General features: G+C 45.5%; 1 protein-coding gene across 7 annotated transcripts in view; it reads left to right on the top strand.

The window, feature by feature from the left end:
- The first annotated feature begins 1,007 nt into the window (after positions 1-1,007).
- Positions 1,008-24,374, top strand: part of CRIM1 (cysteine rich transmembrane BMP regulator 1) — a 191,746-nt gene continuing 168,379 nt past the window's right edge. For all 7 annotated transcript variants that reach the window (XM_045447166.1, XM_045447164.1, XM_045447160.1 and 4 more), the window contains exon 1: positions 1,008-1,415. In XM_045447166.1, coding sequence (XP_045303122.1) covers positions 1,085-1,415 — 331 coding nt within the window. In that variant the 5' untranslated portion in view covers positions 1,008-1,084. The remainder of the gene's footprint in view (positions 1,416-24,374) is intronic.

Here is a 24,374-nt window from a genome sequence, read left to right as displayed (position 1 = left end):
TGCCCCAGCAAGGCTGCTGCAACCCCCTCGGCCCCGAGCTTCGGCGGTCCCCGCCACTCTCCGAACTCACAACTGGCTCTGGAGGGGCAGCCAGCTCGCCCTCGAGGCGCCCAGGCCAGCCACGGTGGCCGCGGTGCCGACAGGCGCTTGGGACGCCGCGCCTCTCCCTGCCCGCCGTGTGCGCCCCGAGCCGGAGCCGGAGCCGCAGCGCGCCGGCGAAGCCCGCGCCAGGAAGGAGCGCGAAGGCTCGGCCGCAGGGCCGGCTTGGCGCGCCGGGCTCCAGCCAGAGGAGCCGGAGGGGGAGGAGGAGGAGGTAGAGAAGGAGAAGGAGAAGGAGGAGGAGGAGGAGGAGGAGGAGGAGGCGGCGTGTGAGGGAGGAAGGGCCCGGCCGCCCGCGAGGGAGGGCGGGGGAGGGGAGGGGGCCGGCCGGGCCGGGAGGGGTGGGGGGGCAGCCAATGAGCGGCGCGCGGCGCGGGGGGGGCGAGGTCTGGGGGATGAGGTAGGATGGGGGAGGGCGCAGCCCGAGCGGCGGAGGCTCGAGCCATAAACAAGCGCCCGGAGGAGCCGCGCAGGAGTGAGGCGAGCGGGGCGCGCGGAGCGGACGCCGCGGACCTTCTGCTGCGCCACCGCGCCCACTCGGCGGCTCCGGAGGCGGGGACCGGCCCGGAGGCTGCGCCGCCGCCACTACCGCCGCGGGGCCGGCCGACGCGCAGGAGGAGAGGGAGGAGGCGCCGCCAGCCGGGGCTGGAGCCCAGCGCAGCCGCCGCCGCCGCCAGAAGTTTGGGTTGAACCGGAGCTGCCGGGAGGAAACTTTTTTTCTTTTTTCCCCCTCCCTCCCGGGAGGAGGAGGAGGAGGGGAAGCCACCGCTGGCGCCAACGCTAGTGGGCTCGGGGTCGGCGCGGCCCGCAGGGGGGGCGGGGGCCTCGCCCCGCGAGGGGAGGCGCGCCCCGGGGGCCCCGAGGGGGGCGGCGAGGACCGCGGGCTGCGGGTGCGGCGGCGGCGGCGCGTGTGCCCCGCGCAGGGGAGGGCGCCCGCCCCGCTCCCGGCCCGGCTGCGAGGAGGAGGCGGCGGCGGCGCAGGAGGATGTACTTGGTGGCGGGGGGCAGGGGGCTGGCCGGCTGCGGGCACCTCCTGGTCTCGCTGCTGGGGCTGCTGCTGCTGCTGGCGCGCTCCGGCACCCGGGCGCTGGTCTGCCTGCCCTGCGACGAGTCCAAGTGCGAAGAGCCCAGGAGCTGCCCGGGGAGCATCGTGCAGGGCGTCTGCGGCTGCTGCTACATGTGCGCCCGCCAGAGGAACGAGAGCTGCGGCGGCGCCTACGGGCTCCACGGAGCCTGCGACCGGGGGCTGCGCTGTGTCATCCGCCCCCCGCTCAATGGCGACTCCATCACCGAGTACGAAGTGGGCGTCTGCGAAGGTACGGCCGCCTGCCGCGGGCCCCCTCCCACCTGGCCGCGCCGAACAAAGTTTGGCCGAGACTTTCCCGGGGAGAGAGGGCTCCGCGGGAGGAGGGGGCCGCCTCCCCCGGGAGAGGGCCCCCGCGTCCCCCGGTTCCAGCTCGCCGCTCCCCCGGACGCTGGGCCGGCCGCGGGCGAGGGTGGATCTCGTGGGTGGGAGCGGGCGAGTGGGGGTGGCTGCGCAGAGACCCGCACACGTGTGGCTGTTCGGGCTAGGGCTGCGGGAAGGGGGGGGGGGGGGGGGCGGGCCCCGCGCCCCGAGGTGGGGGCGCCGCGGGCAGGGGGCACTGCGGAGGCTGTCGCGAGCCCCTCGGGGAGTCCAGCCCTTGCCGCCCTCCCCGCACTAGCGCAGTGTGCTACGGAGTGCTGCGCACCGTTCTCGGAAGTCCCTTTTCTGTTGGCCAGGAGACGTGTCTTCAGCTCACACTCCCTGTGTGACTCTTTTATTATTTTTTCTTGCGCTCTTCCTTCACCCCCTTCCTCCTCTTTCGCATGTAAATCAGTTTCAGCTCCGGAATATGTCAGCCCAGGGGAAGTTAGTTACATACGGTGGTTACTCATTTATTTGCCTATTGAAAACAGTCAAAGGCTTTCTCTTCTGAATGGGGGCGGAGGGTGGGGGGTGCGGGGGGGGGGTGTCGCACCTAGGAGTGAAAAGTTGTTGCTGACTCTTCGTGGCTGCCTTTTAAGACCAGATATCCGCGTGTTGCGTGTCGTGTTGCCGGTTCCTTCTTTTTGTTTGTTTGACAGCGAGCGTCGTTCTGCTGTTTTCTCCACGAAGCATTGTGCACCTCGGTGTGGAGACTGACGGAGGGAGAAAGCGGTTAGAGTAGTGAGCCACCCCCTGGTTGGGTGGACCCCTGTGGGTGGGCGTGGGCCCTGAGCCCTGCGTGCCTGCCTCGGCCTCCAGGTGCTTGGTCCGGTTTGGGGACTGGAGAGAGGCAGTGAGGTTTTTTTTTTTTTATTTGGCTAACGGGCAGGACTGGGTGAGCACCAGTGAAAAGCGGGATCCCTGACGTTGGGGTGATGATGCTGTTCCGGGGCATCCTGGTGCAGAGCACAGCTGGCTCACTTCTGGAGGTGCGGCGAGGAGGAGGGACAGGCGCCCTCTGACCTGGTCCCTGCCTTACTAACCGCCAGCACCCAGGAGACCAGGCAGGGAAGGGTTTCTTCTGAGGCGTCTTTCTGGGTGCATGTGTTTATCGTGCTGAGGTGTTGAAAAAGAAGGTGGCAATCCTAAGGATAAAATGGGTCTATTCAAAGACTTGAATTCTGTGATTTTCTTTAAATACATACACATGTATTTATACCTGTGGTTTTGAGAGTTTGGACAGTTCTGGAAAATCAAAAAGGCTTTCCTGGTTTGGAAGCTAGTGGGCAGTAATGAGTGAAGGGAACTCTTACAGGGAAGGGCCATGGAGCGCTGCTCCCTTAGGACTGGGTTAGAAGAGTTTCTTTGCCCTGAAATACAAAAGCCTCCCAACCGGGGTTAAGCCCCACGTTAAAACATGTGTTTTTATTTCTCACATCAGGAAAAAATGGCCAGGAGATTAGCTTCTGATACAATTTTATGTGTTTGATTTTGAGAATTCTGAATGAGTTGGACTAAACGATTCATCCTTGAACCCTGCTACTTGGAGTGTATAATTTACTTACGCCAGCCTCCCATAAATCTAAAAAGAACAAGCAACATGAAACAAGGTTAAATGCAGTGGAAACTGCTATGCCCTGCGAAGGACTTTTGGAGGTTTTAACGATTCTAACCCTCGTTTTGTTTCTTCGTGATGCATTTCTGGTGAAGGAAATGTGAAGCTCCAGGAACATTCACGGCAATCAAATGTTTTGGTACCAATCTTCCGGTATCACAGTATAGAATTATTTTGGCAGTTTGTCGGTGAGCTTTTCCTTCCTCTGAAATGATGGGATCTCTTAGCTTCTTTTTTTTTTTTTTTGGTGACACCCTGTGCACTTGGTATTAGCCTTGAAGATCCTTGGAAGTATTTGTTCCCATGACTGTATCTCAGTTAGCATTTCTCCAGCAACACTTCTTATTTAGCAAGACTGTTTTCAGCTGCCCAAATTGGGCGTCTGGCATTTATTATTTTATTTTTAGATTTCTAAAAGCAGTGGTCAAGTTGTATTCTAAATTCATGAAACTCAAGTGAGAAGAACAGTATTACCTGGCATAATATAGTGGACACATACACAGATATTGTCAGTCGTGTGTCTAAAATTTCAAGGATTTTCATTTTACTACAAGATTTACAGGAAACAGGATTAATCTTTTTTTTTTTTTTTTTTAATGAATTAGAGGAGTCTCTACGTGTCAGTAATTATCTTGGTACTGACCTTCTGCCTTCTTGTTGTTTGTGAGAAATTTCTCAATGGCTAGTCTTTCCCTCAGTTTCCATTTTTATTTAGAAATTCACACATTGAAGCATGTTTATTATAACTGACATGAATAGGAATTGATATATTTTATTCTTGTCGAAGTCTCTTTTGCTGCAATTTTTGCACTAAAATGACCCCTACTGGTTGTATCTGTTAATGAAAACTGTTTTGAAAACTTATTTAATTGGCTACACTGAGAAGTCATATTGCATGTTATGGAAACATTATCATGACTAATCTACCTGCTTTCGAGGACATAAATTAAATACCAGTTACATTGTTCCGTTTGCCAACTTGTAGTAGTTTTTTGTGTTATTCTCCATTCTGGCTTTGTCGGGGGAAAAAATACCATGTCTTTAATTGTGGTTCACATAGTGAATTAGAGAAGCTAGGGGTAACGATGGACCCCTGACAACCTGTGGCTCACTGTCATAAGTTTTTAAGGCACACCAGCCCATAGTAGGCTCTCACTAAATGTGCATGGAGCAAATGGATGAACCATCTTCTCCATAGAGAGAGTAGCGAAGGAAAAAAAAATTTCTGGAAGAGTAAATACCGTGAAGAGTTATGTCCTGTGAAACATGTGACCTGTACACTTGGTCTTTTCAGCGTTGTTTAGGTTGTTATCAACTAAATCATTACCTTAGGGGCACCTGGGTGGCTCAGTTGGTTAAACGTCCGACTTCGACTCAGGTCATGATCTCATGGTTTGTGAGTTCGAGCCCCACGTCGGGTTCTGTGCTGACAGCTCAGAGCCTGGAGCCTGCTTAGGATTCAGTGTCTCCCTCTCTCTCTGTCCCTCCCCCGCTTGTGTGCACGCTCTCTCTCTTTCTCTCTCAAAAATATACGTTAACAATTTTTGAAAAAAATCATTCCTTTAAAACATTTTTTTATTTGGCATAAGTGCATTTTAAAACTTGATCATAGAGCCAAGTACCTCAAGTTTGCTCTGCTCTCTCTCAGTCTAAAAAGTGCTTTCTGGCCCCTAGGAGGGCACAAGTCTCTTTACTGTTTCCATTCATTAGGTGAGTCTCCTGTTGCACTTTCTGACATCCTAAGTGGCTTGTTCCTTGGCTGGGCTGCCTGCCTCTGGGTAAATCATCTAGAAGCCAGAGAAACAAGTTTGGATTCTGAACTCCTGAGGAAGAAGACTGTATGGAAGATCAAAGACAGGGTTTTGAAAAATTACCGAAGTGGGATTTTCTAGGAAGAATGTTTTGATTGTACGGTGGGGATTCTATTTTGAGATGGGGTCTAAGGACCATTTTCCCTCTTACGTAGAATAGTACGTTATGCTTCTGTTGTAAGGGGTGAGGGCGAGGTGGGGGCAGTGTGAGCAGCCTTCTCTGTGTAATGAAAGGGCAGATGATGGCTTGAGTTTGACAGTTTGTGAGGATAGAGTGATTTGGAACCTGGTGGACATTACTGAGTGGCTTTGCCCTGAGAACTTTGTTGTAGAAGAGCCAGGTGATCGCTATTATAAGTAAGCACCAACTTTTTCCCCCAGTGCATACTTACTCAGTAGCTTCATCGTTGTGGAACTTAACTTTCCGTGTTTTTACCACGGCGTCTACCAAACTGTCTCTTCAAAACACGGTTCTTGTATTTCTCACAGGTTTTTTAACTTTTCCTTCCACCCGGTTTTCATGGGGGCAGTGAGGAGGAGAACCAGCCTGTGGTTATGTCGTGGCTGCTTATAGCAAAGAACAATGTTGTTTTCTGAAACGGTTGGCCTTTAGAAAGTTTTTTTCTTTTTTCTAAACCCTGGAAGGCAGGGATGGAGATGATGGCTCCTTGGAAGAGAGTGTGTGGAGCATCTGAGGTCAGGCCACAGGAGGCCATAAAATGTACCAAACCATTTGTTTATGCACAAGCCACAAGGGTCTCCTCTCCTTGCTGTGTTATGTAGGACTTGAAGTCAAGAGTCCATGGGGCACCTTGGGTGGCTCAGTCAGTCAAGCGTCGGACTTTGGCTCAGGTCATGATCTCGCAGTTTGTGGGTTCAAGCCCCACGTCAGATTCTGTGCTGACAGCTCAGAGCCTGGAGCCTGCTTCAGGTTCTGTGTCTCTCTCTCAGCCCCTCCCCTGCTCATACTATCTCTCTCTCTCTCTCTCTCTCTCTCTCTCTCTCTCTCTCAAAAATAAACATTAAAAAAATAAAAAGCCAGAATCCATGGGTTTTAATTTTACTAATTAAAAAGAACACAGGAGGGGCAGAGTTAATACTCCTGTATTGGTGTTAGAAAACTTGAAACACCCGGCACTCCTTGTTTTTGAAGAGTGTGTTTTGCTTTCCATTTCAAAAGTCTTCATTCAGGTGGAGTGAGCTCTTAGATGCCAGAGAGAGAAAGAAGCCAGCAGAGGGCCTATAAAATTACCTTACTGGGGTATGGGAAGAGAAACCAGCGCAAGTAAACAAGGAAATAATTAGTTCCTCCCCAGAGTAAATATTGATGAAATATGGAGAGACTATTCACTTCACATATACAAATGACAGGACTTGGTGACCTTGTCTTTGACTCTCAAGCTTACAGAATCCTCACTGTTATTCAGGAGTCCAGTCACATAAAACACTTGGCAAAGGGCAAACGAATTGCATAGTACCAGAAGGGCAAAAATAGCAAGCCTCAAATCTAGAGATATTTGCTGCCATTAATTCGTGCTTAACAGTGACCAGGAGAATCCACAAACAGTTATGATGGCAATGCAGTTAGGAACAGGTCAATTTAAGAAGAAAACTGCCCAAAGAATCCTGAAGCTGTGGGCATTGCCTCCGATGATAGGCCGTATGTGGTGAGATGGGGCAGGTTTCTGTGTTCTGGGGGCTTGATTAGATGTAGTTACTTGGACAAAAAAGGGGGCCAGCTTGGGGATGCTGGGGACAGGCGTTTTCAGTTGGGGGAAACAAGTAGATGACCCTCCAAGGATAACAGAGTGGGAAGACCGAAGAATGACTAATGGAAGAAGGGAAAAATAATGAATTCATCTTAGGGCAACTGTGCCATCCTTTGAAGAATAATCCAAAACGCATTCCAGACATTAATTGTGGAATTCCTGAGAAAATGTGGGCGTGTTTAACAGCTTTCAGTTGACAGTACTAACATGCAGATGGCAGTGCCACTTTATTTAGCATGTAAACGCCATCCTATGGACAATGATGAGAGGACTGGAAGGTAAAATATGTTCGGTGAAGCAGGTTCCTGTACCGCTGGGTTCCATATGTGGCCCATGCAGCATCAGGATTTCGGAGACGCCCGAGTAAAGCTCAATTATTTGTGGAGGAAACTGGGCTGGCCAAGCATGCATGAGTGACAAACTGAAAGCCTGGCTTCTCAGAGGCTGAATTCTCCGAAGCTGAGTTTTCAAAGATCTGATTTGTCTTGGCATAGAAATCCGTCACTCATTCATCCACCTTCTGGTCTGTACAATGCCTTCTGCTGAGGCAGGGGGCAGCTGGGGAGCTTGAGGCCCTCAAACGTGTTCCCTACCCTTTTTACCCTTCTAATCTCAATAAAGGATAGGGAGCCAGACATTAGAAAGTCTACACGATGACATAAGTTCAAGCCAAGTAGTAGTGATTTCCCAAGTCTGTATCCATGATTACGTGGTGAGTGAAATAGGTAGCTAATTTGTTCTGGGAATCACAGGATCTGAGAAGATCTTTTCAGGCTCTGGTGGCAAAGCTGAAAAGGAGAATTTGAATTTGAACTAGGTTTAAAAGTAAGAATAGGAGGGGCGCCTGGGTGGCGCAGTCGGTTAAGCGTCCGACTTCAGTCAGGTCGCGATCTCGCGGTCCGTGAGTTCGAGCCCCGCGTCGGGCTCTGGGCTGATGGCTCAGAGCCTGGAGCCTGTTTCCGATTCTGTGTCTCCCTCTCTCTCTGCCCCTCCCCCGTTCATGCTCTGTCTCTCTCTGTCCCAAAAATAAATAAACGTTGAAAAAAAAAATTAAAAAAAAAAAAAGTAAGAATAGGAGCTCTTTTTGGGGGTGGGGGTGGGGAACGGGATTCTACCCATTCTTCTTAGGGCCTGTGCAACACCTATCAGAGTGTTTCCCAACATCTAAGAATGAGGCTACATTCTTAATGCTTTACTAGCTGTGGTTCAAAACGGCAAGTTTCATTTTCAGAGTGATTTTCTCCTTGTTCTAGCTTGTTCCACTAGGCAGATGAGCGTGGGCAGTGAGCTGAGAGGCATCCCTTTATCTAGCACCTTCCAATCTCACCCACTCTCTGCTGCTTGTCCTGGCCAGTAGCCTGGTCAAATAATGAGAAACCTCCGTGCTTCAATGACACCTCCTCGGTCTTGTGGTCAGAGGAGTAGTTGAATATACTTAGATTTAAGAATGCTCTCAAGGTAAACACTAGTGAGTGTTCATTTTGGGCCCACATGAAAAAAAAATGTTAAAAAGGTCCTTTTTTCCTGAACAGATTTCAGTTCTTTACCTCCCTTCCCCAGCCTCAATTAATTCCTCATGCAAAATATTTATACTTTGATGAAAAGATATCATTGTTAGAAACTTGGTGTCCAAAGTCAAATCTGTACTTCTGTGCATCTCCGTTTTCTGTCTGTGCAGTGGGGTTAATAGGGTTGCTATAGGGACTCAGCAAATGGATTCCTGTGAAGGACTTAGAAAAATTACTGGCAGGTGGTAAATACTTAAGAACAACAAAGCTACTAACCAGTATAAGTGAAACAACCTGATATGGGCATCTTCTGTTCTGCTTAGTCCTCATCTACCTGAGTCATGGATCATCGGTAGTTACGGAGTTTGGGCTCTTCGAAAGGGAGCAAATTATTGAGTTCAGGTCCCCTCCTCCCCAGCCCTGTAAGTGCATTGAGTTAAAAAACTAAGGGCCTCTAAAACTATTAGCTGCCTTTCTTTCTAATGCCCGTTTGTTAACTTTGTCTAAACAGTTTGTGTATTTGGAGTAACAATAGGGAGGAATCTGAAATTTCTTGCATTAAGTCGTGGGAGCTATGAAGGTATCCATTTACCTGTGGGCTGATACGCCATTTGGGGAAGAGGAGGGCATCTGTCCTCACTATCATCAGGACTGTGCATTTCCCCAACATTCTGGGAAAAGAGTTCGCCTCTGGCCCCTGGAGTGTCCACACTGCTGGTCTCACCGCAGGATTTGGCCTGACCAGAGCTGAGGAAGCAGCCTGTGTTGCTGCAGCCCACCTGTGTCGGGGCCCTGGTCCCACCTGCCGCTGCAGTTGGTACAGACTAGGCACAACCGGAGGTCAGACGTGTAATCAGACCTTTCCTTCCTACCGGTTTCCCAGCCATCCTTCCGCCCACAAGTACTTGCTGCTATGGGTCTGGTCTTTGTGCTACACTGCAGGAATGCCGCTTCCCTAAGCCTCAGTTTCCCTGTCTAAAACAGTAATAGGTAACATGTGTGTTGGCTGTGCAGATTAAATGAGATAAAACTGTGCTTCTGAAATTCTAATGTGCACACGAATCACCTGGGGATCTCATTCAGCATGGTGGTTCTAATTCAGGAGGTCTGGGTGGGGCCTGAAATTCTGCATTTCTGATAAACCCCCTGGTGACTCAGATGCTGCTGATCCTGGGACCACACTTTTAAGTAGCAAAAGGCTAGTCCTTATGAAGCATGTAGAACAGAGTGCGGTGTATGAGACCTGATAATGTTCCCTGCTGTTGTAGTTATTTTTCAGCCATAGTAAATATGATAGGGACCCTGCTTTCAGGGGCCATGGTCCAATGGCAGGTAGCTGAGACAATTCTATCCAAGACAGTTACTTACAGCTGTGCAGTTCCAAGATAAGGAAGTGCTGAGCATCTCAGGAGCAAGTAAGAGGGGCACTAACTCTGACTACCAGGAAGGATTTAGTGGGGGGTGCAGCACCAAGTGGGATCTGAGGGTGTGCTCCCCTCCTTCCTGCTTCCCACGCCTCTGTGCATGATGTCTTAGGAAAAAGAAATTAGGTCTTTTTGACACAACAAACCTGTGTTCAGATCTCAGCTCTTATTTTTTAACTGAACAACCAGCTTGCTTGGTTGTTTTGGCCTTTAGTTTCCTCATCTGTAAAAGTGGAATACTCCTAGCTTTCTTTGAAGTAGATATTATAGAGAGGATTGGAGAGTGTATGTATGTATGTATATATAAAATTGCACAGATAACATGTGTTGGTGTGTGTGTATAATGGCTAGTATAATTCCTGGTACCAAATAGATTTTTCAAAGATGATGTTAATTCTGATTTTCATTCTGTTTTCCTTTTCTTCTTTGTTAGCTTTTTATCTGTAAGTTAAAAAAAAAATCCACTTCGTGACACACACCTCCTTCACATTGACATCCAGTACTGATGTAATTCCTAGCCCCTGTTTCAGCAGAATGTGGGCATTTGTGTGATTTTGTGGTTGGAATCCATAGTGCCAGAGAACTGCTTCCAACTAATATTTTTAAAAAGGTGACATCTCTTAATATTGATGGCATATGGTATAATGGAAGGAAATTAAATTTCCTTTTATTGTTAGAAGTTTTCTGTGGGTTTCTGGCCATCGCTGGAGCCATGGGAGACCTCAGGAGCGTCAGCAAGCAAGGCTGGGGTCACTGCAGTTAGGGAAGGAAGGAAGCAGGAAGGAAGGAAGCAGTGGTACTCACAGCCAGCTCAAAGACAAGGGCAGGTTAGGAATGAGCCGGGGGTAGTGTCCGGCCGGAGGACATCTGCATTGCTTTTCTTGATCCCGTCTGTTCCATCCGTCCGTCCTCTGGACTAATACTTCCGCTTTCCTGTGGTCTTGGCTTGTGGTCTCTCTTCAGCATCTTTGTGCTACAGTGGGAGGCTAGGAAAGAACACCCTAGAGTTAAAATAGCTGAGTTCCTGTCCCTTTAGAACTGCCACCCTTCTTTCATGCCTGCAAATGAGTATCATTTTTATCCAGTAAATATGGTCTGAGGACTCACAAGGCAAATGCTTTTTACTGGCTCTTACGGAACAAGGAGAAAGAACTTGATGAAGGTACAGTCTTTGGAATCAATAGTTTACAACTCTTTTCTATTTTCTTTTGGCAACCAAACCTTATTATCACGTCGTAGAAGTTGAATTTTCTTTCAGAAACTCTTTTAGCACCTAGCATTGTAGTACTTCTGTCTTTCATCAGGAGTGCTGGTATTCAAACATGTAACCTACAAGCAAGGCAAGATCAACTTTCAAATTTCAGGGTTTCGTCTAAGTATGTGTTTGTCAAATCCAAAAATAACACCCTAATTTGAAATAGCCTGGGAACATTTGTCTTATGAACATTTAAGAAAGCAAATTAAGTGTTAATTATATTTTAAGGTGTTATTTTACATTTCAGGTTCCTGGGAAGATAATTTGAAGAGTCTGCTCTTTGGAATTTTTAGCAAAGTCCTTAGTCCTTAACAACCAGCAGCTCTGGCTATAGCAAGGTGGGGAAAAAAAAAAAAAAAAAAGATATAGGCTGTAACTAGACACTGTGCCTGTCTTATTTAGCATTTCAAAACAAAAACCATAAACAAACATCTCAGATTCAAAACAGAAAGGAATTTCTGGCAGGGCAGAATGAAACCTGAGCCTGCAAAGTCCTGGGTCTACGAGAGGTAACTTATTTAGCTTCGAATCCAAAGGCCACAAGCAAACCGGTTCATGGCTGTGATGAAACAAAAGGCATCTCAACATTGGAGAGTTGTGATCCTTCTTTTTTAAGATTCCAAAAGACCTGCCAGAATAGGGTAAAGCTACCTTAAGGATGTTTGACCTGAACTAGACTTTTCATGTTAGGAATCCATTGGGCCACTTCAGACCCATGACGTGGGAAGAACCTTACATACAGGACATATGTGCTCAGTCCCCTCAGTGTGTGTTTATAATACTGCAGAGACCGAATGTTCCATCATCTTGTCAAATGCAGACCTGGAAAACCTTCACATGGTTTCCTCTTTTCCTCACCTTCCATAGTTGGGAGCATTGCTTTTTTTTTTTGAAGGTATGGGTATTTACATCTGGCAAGAGGAAAAGGGGATAAATTGTAGATTGTTCTGGGTCTGAAAACCAAAATAGAAAGATTCTTAAATGGTTTGAGAAAGATTGAGTACACTGTGTGTTTTTTAGAACCACGGAGTTCTTCTATTTCAGAGTTTAGGAAAATTTATTACCACTGTCTGTGACATAAAAGTGAAAGGCCAAATAAATTTCCATGTTTTAATCAAAAGAATGAATGGGTTCATATATATTCCAGTTTGTTTCAGGAAGGATTTGAGGCTGTTCAGAAAGACAAACAGCACAACATTCTTGTGTGTGAGAATATACCATGACACGGGAGACAAGCCATGCTTCTGGATCTCCTGTCATCCCTTAGTAGCTCCATAACTTAAATAAAACCTCCTCAGCTCCCCTTGACTTTACCTTAATTTGTGGAAAGGGAGTTAAATAGTTGCCTACTTGAAGGCAGAGGAACTGAAGTGATGATATCTCCAGGCCCTTCTGGTTGTAAGGTCTATGTGTTTATGTGTGAGACATGTACACAGGAGTCAAATATTACCTTGTGTCTGCAGAGCCAAGGAAGGGAAGAGTGGTCATGTCTACATGACTCTTTGCCAAGTGCTGTCGACGGGAAGGGCCTGGAGGAAAAGATCAAGGGTTTTTACATAGTTCTGTTTATTGAGAGGCGGTGGAGAGGGCAAAAACAGTTATTGGGAAGTTATTGACGTCTTGAAATGCTGGCAATCTTGAAGCCATGGTAACTGTGGCCCGGCCTGGAGTGCGGGTAGAATTTACACCTCTCTTCTGTGGACGCGCTGGCCTGCTGCCTTCACTCTCTCTCCATTTTCTCCTTTACTTCATTAATTATGATGACTGTGAGTAGGTAGGTGACAGATACCACAAGGGGAGAAGCTTGAGCAAAGACAGGCCAAAACTTGCCCAAATTCACATGCTCATTTCTGCCTCTGACACTAGGAGAGAGTTGAGTAATTGCTGTTCTCCCTAATACTGCAGGCGGCAGCCAAATTCCCGGCATTCTTTTACCTTTGCTGCTGTTTTCACTTGCCAGGGAGTTTCCTTAAGGAGCAGGCTGGATTTAAAGAAACAGAGCAGTTGTTGCACGTGAGGAAGGGGTACTGGCCCAGGGAGGCCGCTGGGCGCCTCCCACGGGGAGGATGAAACGCCTAGTCTCTGCAGAGGGACAGTGCTGCAGGCCACGCCAGCTTCCTTACCTCTGTGTGTCGGGAGCCCCCGGAGCAGGGAAGCTCTGTCTGTGGGACAGCAAGTCTCCACTGGCTGTATTTCAGGCACGGGACCAGCCGGGAAGTTTGGGAAGTTGTCTCTTGGGGTCTAGAAACATCATCCTTCCTTTGCATATTGTCCAGGTGGTGTGGACCTGTGGCTCTGAAACTTGACGTAACATGAATTATTCTAAAGAATGCAACACTCAGCCCAGCCTGCAGTGTATACCAGCCATCAACTGGCTTCGCCCTGTGGATATTACATTTTTGCCAAGAGCAGCCTTCCAGAATGAGGTGCTAGTTAATTCCAGTCGGGCATTTATTCGTTAATAAGTCTGCTGAATGCTAAATACTCCATTTGGGAGTATGCAACACAAGAAAACTCAGCAGCTAATTATTATGTAGATCTCTTCTGTGATTCTCACTTTCAGTTCAATTACCTAAGCCACCAATCCCTAGCAGTGTGAACTTATTTAATTTTTAGTTTTCTGTGATAGTTTGCTTTTTTGCTCCCCAAGATTTTTTTTTTTTTTTTTTTTTGGCTGCCATTTGTAAAACTGCTCTGAGACTGCTAATACTAGATAGACATTTTATATTGTTTAACAGGAAATGTTTCTGGGTCGTGGAGTACTGTGGCTTGCCTTGTCTTTCATTTCTTTCTTTCTTTCTTTCTTTCTTTCTTTTCTTTTCTTTTCTTTTCTTCTTTCATGATATCGGAAGTCAAATCCTGTTCTGGATCTAATCCTCTCCCTTCCAGGGTAGATTTCTGGATAGCTAATAATGGTGGTGTCTGAAGTAGCCATTGAGGGGTGGGTGGTATTCATTTACCAACCTGAGCTTTTGCCGAAAAGCTAGGTTCTACTTTGCTCTTCTTTATATGAATAGGTCTTTATTTGGTTTTCTTCCTGCTTGGTTGGTGCCTGTTAGATTAAGAACTTAAGAACTTTTAAACTTTGGGGTCAGTAATGAGAGTCTGAATGCCTAGGGCCTTCTCTCGAGAACCTTGTCTCTTAGAAGTGGCCAGAGTGTTCAGTGTGTGTTTGCTGCCATCAGAGTCTGTGCTAGAAGGTCCATTTGATACCTCTCCTGCCCATGTCTTTGTGCTGTCCTTTGGCCCTCCTTCCTCGTGGCATCCCTGCCATGACCCAGTGTGAGCCGTATCTCAGGTGCCCTGAAAGGCATGCTTTCCAGAATTCGCCTCCACATTCTTCCCAGCATGGTTGTATGCAACTCTCCAGCTACTGGTAACCCACCTAGTAAGAGAAGTTGGTGCCAAGCATCAAATCTTCTGTGAGGACCCCTTCCAGTAATGGTGTCTGCACTAACAGGATGGCAGAGATGAGTTCTGTAGAAGTGTTTGGAGGGGAAGTGTTTGCCAGTACATAAAATTCATTTGACTCTGTGGAATATGTAATATGGATCAGCAGGTGATAAAAGTTCATAAAACAAGATTCTTTACAAGGTTGTGGTGGACTTGCTGGCCTAAAAAGATGCATCCAGGATGGTAAAATGTATCTGTAGCATCAGCAGCTGGGCATACAGTTCCAGATGTGACATCGAGAGGAAGCTGTTAATAATTTCTCCTTTCAAGATATAGTTAACTTCATACCTTTGGGGAGAGAGAGAGAGAGAGAGAGAGCGTGCGCGCGCGCATGCGCGTGCACAGTTGCTGAGGGCACAGTACAAAGAATACTTTGCATTGTGTTATGTATGTGCTGAAAACAACTTGCATAGTTGGAGCAAATTAAGTATACTATCTACTCTGTAGATCAGCAAGCTGAAAATGACTTCTTAACAAAGATTGTGCATTGTTTTATTACACTTGGAAAACACAGTTCTAATTAAAGGGCTTTGGCTTTTAAACTACCTAGTTAATTGGGATATCTATACGTGGGCAAGTGGAGCTCAGGAAAATTAGACTTCTTTCATTTCTTGCTGATTGGGACAGAAGATTTATTATCTGTAGGGCAGTGTGGGATGATTTATGGTAGGCTATCAGTAAACATAGTTTTTGGCCTTACACAAGAATTTTAGATGTGATAGCAGAAAGGAAAAGCAGAAATTTAGGGTGAGAAATGGAATACCTCTACAGGGAAATAAGCAAATGAAAGAAGCCAGAGGTGTTTTTGGTTGGAAGGAGATGAAATTATTTCCAAAGACTATGTTGGGAAAAGGTGAGTGAGCTCTCAGCCACCAAGTTTATTGACTATCTATTCAGGAAATTGTATTCAGTGCTTTGGAAAGAGAAAGGAAAAAGACTCTGCCAATAGAGTTCTGGAAAACTTGAGGGAGATAAAGTATTTACATGCTTTATAACATAAAACATGTCCAAAAAAAATATATAGTTACAGCTGCATTTGGCACTGAAAATAGTCATGTATTATATTTTTTAAACTGTGTGTGAATATGTAAGCATGTGCCCTGGAGTCAGAAATGCTTGGCTGATACCATTTCTGGAGAGACTGGAAAAGTAGACGGTATTAAGGAGCTACAAGCAGCGAGAAAACATAAGGATTATTAGTAGTAAAGAAGGAACAGTGAATTGTTTTTTCTTTAGAGGGGATATATCTCATGTACATAATTCCTACTTTACTTTTTTTTTTTAATCTTAGTATAAGCATTTAACTTCCCAAAGAGCCTTGGTAATTTGCATGTTATTACTAAAAGCCCACAGGTAAGGGAAAATTAGACTCCTACATTCAGTACCTGACTATTCTCCTCAAGGTGTAGGTTTTCCGACTTTGTTTCGAGTTTATGTTGGACAGAGACCCTTTGAGAATGCAGAAGATGAGATCTGTTCGACACATGCTTCCTAATATCTGTCGCAACCAGAAGTTTGGGGGCAAAGCCAGCAACCGGAGAATGGGCATGGTGTCCGCTTTCAGACTCCCCCCAATTATCTTTACATCCTTCAGAATGTGTTCTCATCCCTCAAACCCTACCATTTTGTGCTGCTTCCTTTGTGAGGACTTCCTGCCCTGCCCAGGAAAAAGCATTGCTATCCCCCCACCCCCAGTGCCCATAAATAGCACTTTCTCCTTCCCTTGTTAGAACACTTTTCACACTGTGTTAGAGTTCACATTTCTGCCTCCCTGCCTCATTGTGATCCATTCGAGCGCCAGGATTGTGTGTTATCCTAGCGCTTGGCACTCAGGAAGAACTCAATGAGCATTTGTTGACTAAATCTAGACTCAAGGTCATCCAAGATATTATACAAAAACTTTTCCATCTGAGCTGTGTGGTTTGCATTGTGCAAACGGAAACAAACGAAGCCTGTTGAGAGAATTCCAGTGAGGAGTCTCATCCTTGCAGAAGGAAGCTTAGAACTGGTTAATCATGGCCTCTCACCTGTCGTACACCTCCCCCCAGCCCGTCATTCTTAGAACTGAGTTTTTAAATTTTGCTGTGATAGGTTAGTTTCAGCTGTATTTATTTTGGCAGATATTTAAAGGTAGTTTTCATTTGTGAGGACTTTTCCTTTTTGCCAGTTTGCCATAAAAGTGTCACCTTTCATTCACCAACCTTTCGTCAGCTTGTAAGAATTTTCCTTGTGGGCGGCAGCTTATAACCTCTTTACCACCAGCGATATGGTGCACGGAGCCCTTGAAACGCTACAGTGATCAGTTGTTTGTAAATAATAACTGATACACATAAAATCATGAGTTACTGTATAGATACTTCAGATAAGCGACCATATGAGTAATTGGTGATAGTAAACCTCTGTTTTCAGCAAATCCAGGGTTGTGTCTCAAACGTGTGTTGACTAATCAGGAGGGAATTTAATTTAACAAACACGTCTAGAACTTGGAGTCTGTGAGTGTTAACGCCAGCAAATGACATAACCTCTTTACTGCTGCAGGTGATCTCCAAACTTCCTCAGGAATTTAACCGTACACCTTCTTTGGAGAAGGAGATCCTAGCCAACAGCATGATGGTAGAAGTGTGTGACTGTGAATAATAAAAATGCCTCACAATGGTTTGAACAGGAAGTCCGTAGGAATGCAATATAAGGAATTCGAAAAAGTAAAATCCCATTTGGATTTACTCCAAACCCTATGACTTCAGGGACTGAGGAATTCTTGATGACTCCTGGCTGGAGTCCCAACTTGTTATTAAGCCCTGTGGAGTTGTTTTTCCTTTAGCACTAGTCATGAAGTCTTTGTTTGTTTGTTTACTTTCTGAAAGTCTGAAAGTGGTTTACAAATTAAGACACTAAGACATTGGACCCTTAATACAATAGTGAATTACAACCCTTGGGTGATCTATCTGGTGTTAAACTTTTCAACTGCTAAAAAAGAGAGATTTGGCCAAGATAAAGTATACAGGGTCATAGACACATATACAGAATTATCCTGATAAATGTCAGGCACCTAGTACCTTCTGTCATTTTAGTGAGTGGATCTGGAGAGCCCCGTTTCCTGAGTGTGGCTTTAATTTTGATGTCAGTGGTGCAGCACGTGCCTTCGACTTTCCCATGTTTAAGATGCCCTTGTCACACGTGATTGTGATTGTTTATAGCGTTAGTGTCATGGCTGGGGGCTTTGCAAGAAGCCACTTTAGAGCACCAGTTGTTATCAAAGCTTTGGGAAGGGGGAGGAGGGCAAGCTGGAACCGATACCAAAGTAAGCTTATGGTAGTGGAGTTCTAGTTTTCCATGATGCTTCGTTGGCAACGAAAGGTGGAAGATTTTAAGCAGGGCCATTTGTCTGAGTGTCCACTGATGATTTTCCTATAACTCTTTAAAAGTTTTTTTTTTTTTTTTGTTTTTTGTTTTTTTTTTTATTTTTATGTGGCTTCATTACTGTTAAAAGTTTAAAAGTCAGCTTCCAGACTTTGGGGCAGGTTTGTTCTGGAAGTGTTGCCTACTCTGAGACTTTATCAGCAGTAAGAGGATTTAACTCGATGGTGGATCCTGCCCAAATCAGAAATGGGTGTATCACAAAACCCTCGGCCCTTTTTTGTTAATTTGAGGTAGACGGTGAAGGAGCCCGAGCTGTTCTTGCGGCTGGGATAGCGTATTTACTCTCGGTCTTTAATAAAATAAATGAATGGAGGCAGAGGACTGGGAAACACACTTGAAGGAGGGAGGGCCCCTCTTGTCCTAAGCCAAGGTAAACAGTTTTGTAACCGAAAAGTAGACTTCCAGGAAGGTGAGAACCGGAGAAGTAGGCATTAAGTACAACCAGCAAGTACCATTTTCAGCTATAGAGATAGCCAAGTTGCCCTGACTCCCAAGAAACAGCCTCTCAGAAGTATTCAGGGGAAATCAGTTTCCTCAACTGCTGGTCTTCTGTTGGTCCGTTATACCGACAGCTGGACCCAGGGACAGTGCGTGGGGAGGAAAGGCCATGGCTCTGCTGGAGAAAGTAAACAGATGCGGCTGACCTAGGGAACCTACGGAAGGCCTGGCAGGGCAGCCGGTGGACTGGCGGGATGTGGTGGGAAGGCATCCCTGAGTCTGTGCCTGATTTTGGAGTTAATGGAAACATAGACATTTTCTTTCTGTCTTTCGTTACAGTGGAAAACTGTGTCATTATGGTGGACAGCTGCACACACATTGCAAATTATATGATATGTGCATATACTTCTACACATCCATATATGCAGCGTGCACACATGTGAGAAGAATTCCTCACAGGGTCACGTTCTGGTCCTGATAGTCTCTCTGTGTCCATTTCTGCCATGGTGGCATTTTCTTCTAATTGGAGTTGTTGGACTCTGTTAATTCCAACAGAATTAAAAAATTTTCTGTTTCTGGCCATCTTTAATTAGTTTATATAAGTAAATATGTGTAGATTGTCTCCTAAGAGGCTTACTTAAAGCTGTGGGCATCTCATTCCTGTGTTGTTTCTTCTGCAGTTAGTAAGATACTTCATCAGGTTTATGACCAGAAAGGTAGACCATCAAAAAAGATTCATACCGAAATTCCTTAGAACTTTTTATGCTCAAAGATTCTTGGAGATTAGTTGCATGTGGTAAAGGGCCTTGCCTTGTTCAAAAAAACAAAACAAAACAAAAAGAGCCTGGGTCTCTTGAATGGTTATTTAGGAAGGGGTTACCTAAATTTCTTTTTTTGTAGTTTATTTCCTGAACATCTTATTTCCCACAACTAGCCATGTGTGCTGGGGCCAAATGTTGGGTCCACTGCCTGCTTAAGAAAACAATTATAGGGGCGCCTGGGTGGCGCAGTCGGTTAAGCGTCCGACTTCAGCCAGGTCACGATCTTGCGGTCCGTGAGTTTGAGCCCCGCGTCAGGCTCTGGGCTGATGGCTCAGAGCCTGGAGCCTGTTTCCGATTCTGTGTCTCCCTCTCTCTCTGCCCCTCCCCCGTTCATACTCTGTCTCTCTCTGTCCCAAAAATAAATAAACGTTGAAAAAAATTAAAAAAAAAAAAAAAGAAAACAATTATAAAGGCAACATAACTTTACTAGACAGTTTGGGAAATAGAGAAGAGAAACTGATCCAAAACACTTTTATTCTGAACTTAACTAGTTTTGTGTTTTTGTATGTGTATATATCCCGTCTAGTCTTCCTCTGTGTACGTACCTTTTTTAAATCCTACGTCTTGTATATTCTTTCCGTTAAAATTAGATCAAATAAATTTTCTTGTGTTGCTCTGTAGTCTCCATTACTATAAGCTGATTAATCAAGATGTGCTGACTGTACCTTTCTACCTCATCTTCTTTACCCTCTTTCATTTCCGGACTATCTAGAAAAGGCAAAAAGGAAAACAAAAACAAAAACCAGTCTGAATTTCAGGTGAATTGAAGGGAAAATGTTATGTAGTCTTAACTTGTACCCATGAGTGCCTAAGCTCCCCAAGCACATGATAGTTACTATGTCTCCTGTCCCCTCCCAAAGGATTTGACCACTTGCTACCTATGCCTGTGGTCCTTTGTGTCTGGGGTTGTGGCCTGAGGACGGTGGCCTTTAGTTGCTTGTCTTATATTCTTGCTACCACCAGGATTATGTTGACTCTGAGGACACTGAAGCTTTTTTTAACCTTTTCCTCTGTTAAGTAATGATTTGTTGGCTTTGTGCAAATAGCCAGCCCACTGGGTAGGGACATTTTTATTCTGTTGCTTTTTTTGTAGTGCATTATTGGATTGCAAATATTTATTTAGGATGAAAGACGGATATAATTAACTAACTACATCCTAAATAGGGACTAGATACTGACTTCAAGATGAATTTGCAATCTTTGTGCTTTTCACGCATTAGACATAGGCTCTTGTTGCCAATGATTTTCTCTGGGAATTTAAAACCGTTTTCCGTTTTCCACTTCCACCAATTTATAAATGAAAACTGGAGGCCCAGAAGTTATCCCATAAGGCACATGTATAAAACTGGGAAAAACTTGGGTCATTTTTGGAATTAAGTCTGTTGAAACTCTATCAGGGCAGCAGACTTTTTTTTCCCCTTGTATTATTGCCTGATACATTAATAAATAGCCTTTACAACTCATAACTAGTTTCACATTCAAAAGGTATAGATAGCATCTGTTATAATAGATTGCATTTCATTTCAGATTCATTTCTGTATTCTTTGTTTAAAAATTTCACAAAATCAATTGGCAAATAGTATGCAAAATCAAATCACAAGGCTTCATATATATTTTATATAAATTTGAAGTGCTTTTTAAAAGTAATTTTTTTTTTACACTTACTTATTTTTGAGAGACAGAGGCAGAGCACGGGTTGGGGAGGGGCAGAGAGAGAGAGGGAGACACAGAATCTGAAGCAGGCTCCAGGCTCTGAGCTGTCAGCACGGAGCCTGACATGGAGCTCGAACTCATGAACCACGAGATCATGACCCGAGCCGAAGTCAGCTGCTCAACCGACTGAGCCACCCAGGTGCCCTAGAAGTGCTTTTTGAATATGGTTTCTGAATTCTAAATCTTTCAAAATTCATAATTTGTGCCTGATTGATACCAATCAACGTGCCCAATCCAGAAAACACTGGGCATGGATGGACCTGGCTGCTTCTTGGTTGGAGAGAGGACCCGTGTAGACTGCACTAAACCCCAGCATATGATGTTTAAAAAGTGCGTGTGCACAGCTGGATTTTAACAGACACTTTTTGGATCAACATATTTATTTAAAATAAGCACACTTTGTACTAAAAAAGTAATTTGAAGGTGAAATCACATTAAACCTAATGGTTTAACCCTGGATATTTGTGGAATTTTAGTTCTGTTATGGGACAGTAGCCATCATTAAAGTCAAGTATGTAAAATTTTTTACAAAATCAAAGCACAAAGCTTAATATTTACATTCAACAGTAATAAGCAAAAACTTGACACCCACCACCATCACCAAAATATGTGTGCTGACATTGTGTCTCAGGGCACATAAAAAGGTGTGGGGAAGCTGACCTCTTTTAGGGAAAAGGTTTGTCAAGGTGGACGGGCGGTGGGACTCTCCTAAGGTTTGGTCCAACATAAGGCCTGTAGCTCCCGTTGTAGCAAATTTATAAAAATTGAAATCTTTTCATCATAGATTACCTCCAGTGCTGAACAGTTAATCATTAATCAGCTGATCTTTATTATCAACCAAAACCACTTGTGTTTACATTTCACATGTTTCTCAACAATGTGATTATAAATGTCTAAATCAATGCCTAATGAAATCGATCTGTATGTTCCTTGTCATATGGTGGAGAGTGAAGCCTCTGGCTTTTGGAGCTCCTCATTTGAGCAGTTGGTGAGTGCTTGTACAGTGTCGCTGAGCTGTGTGTTTTTTGCTTACAGATCCCTGGAACTCGGCCAGCTTGGATGAGGGGGAGGAGGAAATTTTCGAGTTTGAGAGCCCTGGGTTTATTTCTGGCTGTTCAGAGGGGAGACAGTGGGAGAAGGCATAAATACAGTTTGAGGGAGGTCGCAGACTGAGAGGTTCACGCCAGGGGTAAATGCTGGATGGATTTGTTTATAGCTGTTTCACACTCTTACCTCTTGGAGTTGGTGCTTCCAAAGGGCGACTCTCAGTGTCTAGATCTAGTTTGGTGGGTATCTCGGAAGCCTCTCCAAGCCCTAGTCCAACCACAGGCACTCTGTTCTTTTTCTTTCTGAACTTGTAGTCAAGTAGCTAACCTCCTGACCTGCCCCAAGACTTGATTTTTAAAAACAAAACACCATGCGTCTTGAAGAAAGGCAGTTATGTAAATACTAAATATGTATAGCATTTGAGGTGGGAGTTTCGGGAGATGGGTTTGTGACTCTGTGTGTGCATCACCATCTCGAGTACATTGAGAGGAAGAGAGGAAGAGATACCCCATACTGGGGCCCCTAAGCCCCCTAAGTCTTTTGTCTCTTTACAGGTTGGTCACTGATTTCCCCTGTGCAGGTTTTGAATTCTTTTCTCTTATACCCACCCTGGTTGAGGAAGTCCCACTTCCAGCCACTGTCCTCACTCAACCCCCAGCTCTGCACGCAGGTGCTCTCTGCAGTTAGCAACTTGGGGACCCTGTCCAGCCAGCCCGACCACAGCTCCCCTCACCCAGGGCACTTGGTGCCTTCGCCCGTGCCTCTGGCCTCACTCCAAGCACTGGCCCTGCCTCCTCTGCCCTGTTGCTTGCTCCCCAGACCAGGAGTCACCATCATGTTGGGGCATTTTACCTGCCTGTTTGGCTAGCTCGTGTTCCCTCCAGTTGCCAGGGAGGGGTCTCAGGAAAACCTGGCGGTCTCAGGAAAACCTGAGGAAATGCCTTCCTCAGGAGAAATGGAGATGTTGTTTCTTAAGGAGAAAGCACATCTATCAGTGAGAGGCAACATTGCATGCTAGCAGGAGTTCAGGCTCTGTGGTCAGTCCATAATTCATCCTAGTGACTTGCCTGGTGCCTTACCGTGGCCAAGCTGCTTGACTTCTGTGCATAGTTTCCATCTGTAAAATGGGGATAATAATAGCATCTACTTCATTTAGGTTGTTATGAGGCATAACTAAGTTAACTCACTTGTATATGGCATTGGAATAGTATCTTTTTGTGCCTCGGCATTGAACACTATGGCCTGTACATAACAGGTGTTCATTAAATGTTGATTAAATGTAATATTCTGAAGATAGAAAGAAAATGATTTCCCTGTCCCCTACCACAGAATAAAAGTAACATTTGGTTGCAATAAAAAATGTAGGCATGAAGACACCTACCCCCAGTTGGGAGCTGGGTGGTAGGATGTTCCGATTTAAACATCAATAGCAGTGTGCCATGATTTGTGACAGACCTAACATACTCGATCTGTCACAAGTTTGACTAATGTTTACTGGCTCCCCAGATCATTTTAAAGGGACAGAACAGCTTAATAGTGATTTGTTTCCAGTAAGCATTGCTATTGGAACATTTCAGATTCTAGCATATTTGATGTCTGTATTAAAACAGGCTTTGCCCTTTATAGGTTCACTCTGTTCTAATTTATGTTTGCTTGTAAAGTGGAAGATGGGTAGAAAGACGCTCTTTAATTGAATAGGTTCTTGCTTCTTTGTAGCCCACTCAGTGCCTATCATGGTGCCATGAAAGAAGTAGCTGCTCAGTAAATAATAAGTTAATGAGTAAATTGATGGTACATTTTTCTTCACATTGCATCACAGTGATGGCTCGAAGGTACCTGTGAGGAGGTCTTATTTATGATTTTCCCTCAGGCGGTGCCCTGATATGACTGTCTCTTGCTGTTGGGTGATAGAGTATTGAATTTGAGGGCTGCTCGTAGAGTTGCTCCTCATCTGTAAGAGGAACAGATGGTCCCGAGGGGTCCAGGTGAGATAGTGCAGGCAGGGGCACCACCACACATCTTTGTGGTATCTGAGCCATACTCAGGATGAAGATCACAGCTCTAGCGGGAAGAGGTAAGTCATTGTTTCTTAAGTTATGAAAGTTTAAAAGTTTGTGCGGATAATATTCCATGTGGCATGGACTGAACAATATATATCTGTGTATTCTCTTGGTAGGGACTGTGATCATAAGGGTAAGAATTTTTGACCCAGGACCTGGAGATTACAATTTGGAAAAGATGTGGGTTTTTTTGTTTGTTTGTTTTTCGTTTCTTTAATATTGTATTTATTTTGAGAGCAAGAGCTGCTCCATTCTGTCAGCATGGAGCCGAGGCAGGGCTCAGTCCCACAACTGTGAGATCACGACCTGAGCCGAAATCTAGGGTTGGATGCTTAACCGACTGAGCCACCCATGTGCCCCGGGAAAAGATGGTTTTAAAAAAGTGATTATATCCAGGGCACTTGGGTGTCTCAGTTGCTTAAGCGTCTGACTCTTGATCTTGGCTCAGGTATTGATTTCAGAGTTGTGAGTTCAAGCCTCCATGCCCAGTGTGG

This window comes from Leopardus geoffroyi, chromosome A3 (genome assembly GCF_018350155.1).
Source record: "Leopardus geoffroyi isolate Oge1 chromosome A3, O.geoffroyi_Oge1_pat1.0, whole genome shotgun sequence".
Lineage (NCBI taxonomy): Eukaryota > Metazoa > Chordata > Mammalia > Carnivora > Felidae > Leopardus > Leopardus geoffroyi.
The sequence above is the reverse complement of the archived record's forward strand: the minus strand, read 5'-3'. Positions and strand labels throughout refer to the sequence as shown.